This window comes from Astatotilapia calliptera, chromosome 11, assembly GCF_964374335.1.
Source record: "Astatotilapia calliptera chromosome 11, fAstCal68.1, whole genome shotgun sequence".
In the NCBI taxonomy this organism is placed as follows: domain Eukaryota; kingdom Metazoa; phylum Chordata; class Actinopteri; order Cichliformes; family Cichlidae; genus Astatotilapia; species Astatotilapia calliptera.
The window spans coordinates 20,801,217-20,810,532 of NC_137432.1; the positions used below are offsets into that span (position 1 = coordinate 20,801,217).

At 40.9% G+C, this 9,316-nt stretch overlaps 1 protein-coding gene across 1 annotated transcript; it reads left to right on the forward strand.

Annotated features, from left to right (window-relative positions):
* The first annotated feature begins 5,813 nt into the window (after positions 1-5,813).
* On the forward strand, positions 5,814-6,819 carry fabp4b (fatty acid binding protein 4b). The gene is made up of 4 exons (XM_026185413.2): positions 5,814-6,048; positions 6,171-6,346; positions 6,435-6,536; positions 6,673-6,819. The coding sequence occupies exons 1-4, from the start codon at positions 5,976-5,978 to the stop codon at positions 6,724-6,726; spliced, it is 405 nt and encodes a 134-aa protein (XP_026041198.1). The 5' UTR covers positions 5,814-5,975; the 3' UTR covers positions 6,727-6,819.
* Positions 6,820-9,316: the final 2,497 nt, after the last annotated feature.

Sequence of the window (9,316 nt, forward strand, 5' to 3'; positions counted from 1 at the left end):
CCTCAATAGGTTGTTTGACTGAGGGAAATGTCTCCCAGACAGCTTTCATGCAACAATGTTATCCTATGGGCCACAGTTTCCTGTCTGTCCCCTCTCTTTCTGGTCAGCACCCAGGCGCTATATTGGGCAGGCCTGAGACCCATTCCCACTCCTTAACCGTAATACACCCGCCTTCTCATTCTTTACTTTCCTGTCTTTGTTGGCATCCATTCTGCTTGTACTTTTCAGATAGGTATAAGCCAGGGAGGATATGTTGACTTCCCCCTTTCTTTGTTTAGCAAAGTTTTTTTTGCCTTTTCTTTTTTCTTGTTCTTTTTTTTTATGAGGACATCTCCTCAGGCCTCAGGTCACAATACTGACACCAGTATTTCAGTGCCAGCTGCCAATTACAGGGCTTGGAGTCGATTACAGGGCACAAACAGCATTTAGGAAAGATTCAGACAATACTTTGAACTCAATATGGACAACCTTATGTGCCTGGAAAAAAAAAAAGAAGTGGATGACCTAAGTTACTCCTGAATAAATAAAATCTCTTTCGCTCCTTTTTTTCCCCACAATGTCGCACACTCCTGCACATAGGCCCCTCACAATTATATTGTTCATAAGGTTTACCAGAATGCTTCAAATTACCAGTTAACTTATGCAAGTTCACAATGGGGGGAAGGCAGATCACAAGACTGGTTCTCAAATAAGCGCAACAGGAGACAGCACGTGATGTCCTCACAGAGAAAGGAGGACCGCGGAGCAAGCTACTTTTAAGGCCACACATTGTGCTGCCACAGGAAAAACATTGTTTGCATATCAATGGTGTGTGTGTGTGTGTGTCTCTGTGTATGTGTGTCTTAAAGTGCAGGGGTGTGAGGGCTCTAATTGAAATGTATCTCCTGGTTTACATCACAAGAAACCCTCACTGACACCGGCCATATGAATTATTAGCCAAGTTAAGCTGCAGAGTCTCTGTTTCTGCATCTGTGTGCCACAAGACACGTTTGGTCATTTCTGTGGGAAATCAGTGTTTTAGAGCAAGTCTGTCTCTGAAGCTCAGCTGTCATTTTATGAGTAACTCTTTACCTCAAAAAACCTTTTCCAAAGTGTTTTTGGTCACTTACATGCAGTTTTATTTTCCCTTCCCAGTGCAGTTTCAAATAAAATCTGATTAGGAATGGGTATAACCACCAAAAATGTTATACATAATAGAGAAACTGAAAAGAGCCAATTTATGATGTGTCACAAGTTTATCAAAAAAGGAGAGAAAAAAAGTTGTCTTTTTTTAAGAGCCGGCTCCTTTCCCAGTGGATGCTCTGTGCCAGCTGTCTGCTCTGCAGTAAAGTACTGCTTTCCCAAGCTCTGACCTGTGGGAAAATCTGTTGTGGCCAGTAATTGATTCCGCCCTGCCAGCCCCATTACTCTCCACTGCAGTCAAACTGCCAGTGATCTGCAGAAAGCCTGTTAGCACAGCACCCCTTATTCTTTCTCTTCCCACTCACACAAGCATGAATCACAATCCAAGCAAGTCCGACTGTTACATCCAGGGTTGTTTCTTTTTTGCTGTCATTTTTCCCTATAATTCACATATTTTCTTCATTAATTTTCTTTCAATCCATTCTTAATTCATTATTATTCTTTTCTAATTTTCAAGTTATAATTGATTAGTTGTACCAGTAGGCTTTATTCTATACTATGACAACAATGTAAATATGCTAGAAGAAATGGATGGTAATCTCCCTGAACGTGCCCTCTCCCTCAGAGCTAGTCATGAAATATTAACTGCAGTCATCTGTTGAGATGGTTGAGTTGCTTGTCACTGCCTAACACTAGCCACATGTCTAAATAAAGGTAAGTGTTCCCCCCTTCCAATTAATCTTCAATTAGGGCTCTTGCTCTGTGCTGTTGCATCTGTGTTTCCTAGTCTCGCATCAGCGGGAGGGGTATTGAGTGTGTGTATGTGTGTAAGTATATGAGGGGGGCTTTCATGAGGATTATGAGGTTCGCAGGACGTGTATTCACATGATGGTTGTTTTGCTCTTCTAAGCGTCCCCACTTTTTCCACATGAACTAAATGGCAACACTCTGAACACAGGCTATTTAAACCTTTGGCAGAAAAGGTCACAATAGTCTTAGAAATAATTGCTCAGACTTAGAAAGACATAAGTGGCCTCAAGCCAGTGATTCTCATGACTCTGTGGCAGGCTTTATATAACTACCAGCTGAGGGGTGCACTTTCCCATGTTGTAAGGGGTCAGGAGGCCACCCTCTAAGCTCTGTGGCAGTTGTTTTTCACACAAGAATTTCAACCCACTGTTGGATGATCTAAGAGAGCATAAAAGAGGAGCAGAGAACTGTACAGTATGCATCACTTTAGCTCCTGGTGACCCCTCCACCCACTGCACTCTGCACCCGGTGGCTGTGCCCCATGGGCAGCTCTCCCTGCACCTCTCTCTGTATTGACAGAACAAGTAGTGTCTGTGTGAGAGGCAGCCCCATGTCCCCCTCCCATCCCTCTCCTGCTCCTCTGTCGGTGTGCAAACCAGAAGCCTGAGGCGCAGGGAGCGTGTGGGATGAAGAGATGAGAGAGAAGATCAAAGCAGGAAGCATGAAAAAGCTCAAAGCACACAAGCGAGAGGCACCTCACTGACCCCTGCCACACACACTCAAACTCACACACATGCAGACACACACACACACTTACACTCTTCATTTTGGCTGTGCAGAACAGTCGGTAACCAGCCTCTGGTTCCCCTAGCAGCCGTGTAAAAAGGCAAAGAGGAGAGGGCACATCACTCGGGCCGTGTGAGCCGTTCAGCAGATGATCTGGACCTGCTGGGAACCTGACCTAAAGTGGTGCCCCCTGTTGGTGCCAAAGGTGTGGCACACACTGAATGTGGGCTGTACTTACTTCTTGCTCATCAGGTATTTTACATTTTTATCAAAAAAAGGAGAGAAAATTAAAAAAAAAATGTGCAAAAATCTCTTTTAATTAAGTGGGTTTCTTTACTAGCTATGAATTTGTTGTAGTCTCTAGACATATTTTCATTGTCAGAATTTGACCCTTACAGATGAAAACAAACAAACAAAAAATCAGTCACTCAAAGGTTTGGATTCACAGACAAAACTCCTACGAGCGTTTCACTCATTTCTATGTGAGGGAAATTTAGCCCCTATACCTCAGACAAAAGCTTACCTGGAATAGAAAAGACAATTTAGGCTTAAAAGAAGGGAATATGATCAAATGTACACAGAGTAGAAGAAGTGAAAAGACTTCCTTGATGTGGAACATGTCACTACTCTGCTGGACTCTCACGGCACTCAACATGATCAGCTGTGACCCCAGTTTTACCTGCTGCCATATAAAGTTGTCGTTTGGGTTTTAAACCATCCCAGTCAGACTGGCAAACTCCTCCTTGGCCCTGAGGATCCTCTCTCCATTATTCATGAGTCCTCAGGTTGGACCCTGGGAACAAGCTGAACGAGGCCCTGTGTCAATACGAAACACTGGCCGCCACAATGGGCTCTGCCTCCAACTACACTGTTGACAGACACCAACACAAAGGAGCTGAAAGGGGTCCCCCTCCGTTCTCACACACACTGAAGAATGAGTCAGTGTGCTGCCGCTCAGAGCTGTGTTTGTACAGTATATACAGCTTTTGTTCATGGTCACTGTTCTCCCATCAATGGGGGCTGAAGTGTTGATGAAAACCAGAAGGAAAGGACTTCTCTGTGGATGCCGGCGAGAGTTCATGTTCATTAGGTGACCACTGTGCCTACTGGATGGCACCTGTATGTATGCGGAGAAACCCCAGGTGATGGGACATACTGGGACATTACGTGATGCATCACATCATTACTGTCTGTCACTGAAGTTAATAATAAAGTGATTCCTGGAGACCATGAAATCTAATATTGCAGCCATGTGACAGTCCCATTACAGATGTTCTATCTATAGCATGTATTCATTCCAGCATCGCTGATTTTAATCAATCACAAACTAACGAAATGGCTAAAAGACAAAATCGCTTCTTCTGTGATTTAGAGCAAGTTTTTTTTTTCCCACTGACCCACTTTTTGTTTTATATTCAGTTAATATAAAAGTGTTCTCATACTGTGCTAGGTATCATCTTGAAGCCAAAAACTGCCTGATGGCCTGCCTGTTTTATTCCACTACCAAAACTCACAAGATTCTTCTTTTTTTACGAGTTTATACTTAAGCAACCATTTCATACCTTGCAGGCAGTCACTACCAAAACTCACAAGATTCTTCTTTTTTTACGAGTTTATACTTAAGCAACCATTTCATACCTTGCAGGCAGTAACAAATCCGTTTTATGTGATTTCACAACACGCCACTTGTGAAATTTAACGATTGGAGGAGGTCATAGGAGAATGAAACAGCAGTCCACATAGATGTGCCACAGGGCACTCATCTGATCTGAAGCTGTTTTGGCTTTGAGCAGCTCCAGTCTGTATCTTAGCCGTTCCCACCGCCGTTTGGTCATCTTCAGACATTTGTCAGCGGCACTAATATTAGCCCAAAATATTTAGTGAAAATGTAAAAACTTAGCTTTCTTTTGCTCTTTGATGAAAAAAATACTTTATTTTAATCACTCTGTACTTTTGTGCAAAATACTGGCCTCCACAGAGGGGTTTTAAAAAAAGATAAGTAAATACATATGCTGGGTGAATAAATCCTTGTCTACTAAGAATGAAACATAGAACCTGTACTATACTATACTGGTTGAACTGGGATTAGTTTGCTTCTCTCTTTTGCATTGTCATACTTCACTTTGACATGTGTGGTATTTTGAGTTGCCTTTGCTCAGATATAAAGCGTACTGTAGTCTGCTGCTGAAACCACTAGGGGGCAGTACATTACAGTACCATCTCTTGAAGCTGAAGAAAAATGAAGCTGTAGTCAATCAGATCCATTGAGAACATTTCTGATGAGACTTCAGTGAACAGCAGACAGATCAGCTGAAGGACCATATGCATCTCTCAGGTCATGTGTCAGGTCTTTGCAGGATTTTTTTCCTGTTTCTTACTGACTTTCAGACACTGTTCATCTGCTGTAGAAAGTATTTCAGGCCTGTCTGCTTGTCGTACAGCATACCCGGATGTACCAAGTTTTTGTGCCAAACACCTTCCTGGTGTAAAGATTGTATGTTATGCTCTTTTTTTAGAAAGACTACTTAGAAATGATAGGTCTGGCTCCTTGGAAGCAAATTATGAAGTACTATTGTATGTCGAAAAGATATATGAGCAAATAAATGTTGACCCCCCCCCCCCCCCCCGACCTTATAAATTTGCCTGATAATGCACTTTCACACAAATTGTTCTGTCTGCACCTCTAACACAGAATTAGCCCTTTTAAAGTATTAACTGCTGTTCACATGGCGCCACCTACTGCTTAAAGTCAACATAACTATACAACTACAAAGTAAAGAATTGTGTCGGAATCTATTTTCCAATTTACCATTCTGTTGCAGTTGTGGGAAAATTCACTGAAATATAACACGTTATATTAGCAGTTTCACAATAAATCTCTAATAGGATAAGTTTAATATAAAAAAAGCAAAACATCTTCTTTTCTACATATAAATAATACTTTTAAACATTTAAATGATATTTATTTTTTAGTATTTATTCAGGAGTATTTAGGTGTCTAAGTTAACGCTTTTTAACCCCCTTTTACTTCCGTTTTATTGCTGAAGTCAGTAAACCCAGGATAAGCTACACATTTCACTTCTATCAAACACTTAATCAAAATCAGATGAAATCTGATTTAAAGCCACGCCCCTAATCTGCTGATTTCCAAGGCAACCACGGCACCTGCTCTTGATTGGTGGGCCCGAATCAAACGCGTGCTCAATCAAGCTACAAATAGGCAATTTTCACAACTTCTCGGTCCCTTCGCCTTTCATCAGCAGAGGATTCAAGTATTCTTTGTCTGCAGCCCAAACGTCAGCTTCACCTTCACCATCATGGTTGAGCAGTTTGTTGGAAACTGGACTCTTGTTAACAGCGACAAGTTTGATGACTACATGAAAGCAGTCGGTAAGCTTGTTCATTTTGTGTGGTTTTTTTTTTTTTTTTTTTTTTTTTTTTGATTAAAACGATGCACGCTGTTATCTGTTGTATTTTAACAGTTTACTAATTGGATCCTTCCTGTGTTGTAGGCGTAAATTACACCACTCGGCAAATGGGAATCCTTGCAAAGCCTAACGTGGTGATCAGCATGGGTGATGATGGGTTTATCACACTAAAGTCTGTGACTACATTCAAGACCACGGAGTTCAAGTTCAAGCTGAATGAGGAATGCGACGAGGACACTGCTGACGGCAGAGCCACCAAGGTGGGTCATCCCAGGTCCAGCCAGACTTTATTTTACACACATTTTAAGGTCTTACTAAAGCCCTCTCTATAAACTTTCCTAATTTCAGACCACCATGACAATTGAGGATGGCAAACTCGTGCAGAAACAGGCTTGGGATGGAAAGACGACAAGAATTGAGCGAGCAATTGAGGATGGAAAACTAATAGCTGTAAGTAACTGATGGTTTATCTGTGCCATTAAAGCTGTTTGCTCTTTATATGCAGTCTGCATGCCTAACATGGCGCTTTTGCTGCTCTACAGCTTTAAGTGAATGAATGTCTGACCTTTGAACCCTGTCTCAACAGAAATGTTACATGGATGATGTTGTTGCAGTGAGGACCTATAAGAAAGTAGCTTAATGCACTCTTTGTGAAGAGTTCCTGTTCCTCTGTTCCTTCAAGACTGTGCGCTACTGCCAAACATGCCAATAAAGTTTAAACTGTGACACTTCACTCTGTCTGACTCTTACTACAAAGTCTTGTACTTGTGAAGCATCAGGTGCACATTTACTGACTCTAATGTGACTCTGGTGCATAAACTCAAATGTCACATGCTACTCACCCATGCAATTCAACATCCTTTACCTATGGGGGTTTAAATGATTGACAATGTGTGCAGCTCATGTCCTACTAAAAATTTACAGTGGAGCCAGTTTGTCTCCATTTCTAACACTACTTTCAAAGCCAGACTAATTCCCTTCAGTTTAACAGATTGCACTTTAAAAGGCATTTTCAATATGGCTGGTTCAATTCCAAGAATTACATTATAGACTGTATCAATACAGCATGTCCTGCATCCAGATGCCTATCACTATGCAAACGTGCATCCTCTACTAAAAATGCTGTGCCAGCTGCACATCAGGTCAAAGTTAAGGGTGCAAAATTAAGGAAATACCTCCCTGTATAGCTGCACTAGTTTAATGTTCGTAGCTGGCATGACCTGCAGTTACCTTCTAAACTGTTTAGATAAACCTTTTAAAGCAAGAAACCTGATTGGCTTAAACACACATCTGATCTTGAAGCTAGAGGGGAAGGGGGTTACAAAGGCCTTTTGTTTAAACAAAGGGAAGGAAAGCTCCTAAAATCAGAGTAGCCCTCATATGACAAGGTGAGAAGGCCAAATCCCTGCTTGCAGTTGGAGCAGTGACCTAGTCTTGGTTGCATGGATGCAAAATTCAAGTGAGTGCACATAAGTTTTAATTAGGGTCCTTTAGAGCACTACACTGAGGTATAAATCCTCAAAGATTTCCAGGCTGTAGTGAATGGTTGTGGCCCCAGGTGGTGGTCAAGCAACAATGAGTATTGACTAATGACAAGCTGCTTTGTTTTGTCAAGTGCCATGTTATGTAAGATGGTGCCATATGCACACAAATGTTTTTGGTGCTTTGCCTGCACAAAGAATGTGTTGTGGAGCATTTACTTATATTTTTAAAATACATGCTCAGATATAAATATAAGGTATGCGGTGAAACCTGAGGTCCTACCAGCTCAAAAAAACAAAACAAAACCCTACAGATTAAGCATGCTTATGGTGTTGTGTGGGTGCCAGCTTTAAGAAGCATACTTCCTTTGAAATTGCTTAGCTCCCTTAAACACAATGACATGATCAGCTGCTAAATTCTTTTGTTCTTTTGTTCATTAAGAAAGGATGTGGTAGCTGTGTGCACACCAATACTGTAACAATTATTCCATTTCTCTTTTATTTAAGAAAAGCAGCCTGTTGATTGTGATGGAATAATCTCAATAGCGAAAGGTGGTTTCAGGTCCTACAAGGATCTCCTTCATCAGCATGAAGCTGTAAGAAATGACATTATTTACTGTTACACAATAAATCGTGATTCCAAAATTTGGGACATTCTGTAAAATGGGAATAAAAACAGAATGCAATGATTTGCAAATCTTGCACACAGAACACATATCGTATGTATCAGCTGACTCATTTTACTATTTGTTTCATGATGATGAGGCTGCAAAAGTTTTCAATTAAAATAACATCTGAATCAGTTCATCAGTGGGACTCTTTTACTGTGAAGCCATGCTGTTGTGATAGATGCAGTATGTGGTTTGGCATTGTCTTGCTGGAAAACATGTCACCTTGATGGGAGCATATGTTGATCTAAAACCTGCAAGTGCCTTTCCATAGGCATTGATGCACCCAATTCCTGCACAGCAGGGTTTTAAAATCAGTCCTGATGACAAGCACTCACTCCTCTTTAGTCCAGAGGACATGGTGTGCATGCTTTCCAAAAAAGTTTTAAATTTTGATGGGTCTGACCACAGACACGTTTTCTACCTGCCCTCAGTTCATTTTAAATGAGCTCTTTCTAGAGAAGATCCAGATTTCTAGATGGCTTCTTTATTGCATCATACATTTGTAACCACCATTTGTGGATGGCAGGGTGAACTTTGTCCACACTTTCATTTTGAATAAAATATATGTTTATGATTTTGCAAATCAATGCATTCTGCTTTTATTTTACACACACAACTTTTTTGGAACTAGGCTTGTATTTGCAGTCATCTTATGTAGTCTCATGTATTCATGTAGTTAATCTCATAAGTTCTATAACAATGTGATAATTACAGATGCAGTTATCCGAGAAAATCCAGAAGTAAGTCCTGAAAATCTTTTGCTGCCGTACTTTCTCATTTGAATATTAAATTGTGTGAACTCGAAGACCCCAAATGTCTCACTATCACTGCAACTTCTACCTCGCAGATATGCTGCACCCTTGTGGTTGATTCCCGTAATAGCAGGCAACTATCGGGCGGCACCACTACATCCTGCTAGGTGGAGAGGGGAGGAGGGGTAACAGTTTAACGTGAATTATAAATAGAGATTTTTTTTATTTTTTTAAATTGAAAAATATTATTCAATTTATTTGAATCCATAACATCGCATATCTTTACAATATCTCTATCTTGACACGTATTTATTTTCTTCGTCCAG

Excerpts from the sequence above, each read along its gene's own strand:
- fabp4b (XM_026185413.2), top strand. The coding sequence starts at position 5,976 with ATGGTTGAGCAGTTTGTTGGAAACTGGACTCTTGTTAACAGCGACAAG. Across the intron at positions 6,347-6,434 it reads CTGACGGCAGAGCCACCAAG|ACCACCATGACAATTGAGGA; the intron begins GTGGGTCATCCC and ends TCCTAATTTCAG. Across the intron at positions 6,537-6,672 it reads AGGATGGAAAACTAATAGCT|AAATGTTACATGGATGATGT; the intron begins GTAAGTAACTGA and ends CTGTCTCAACAG.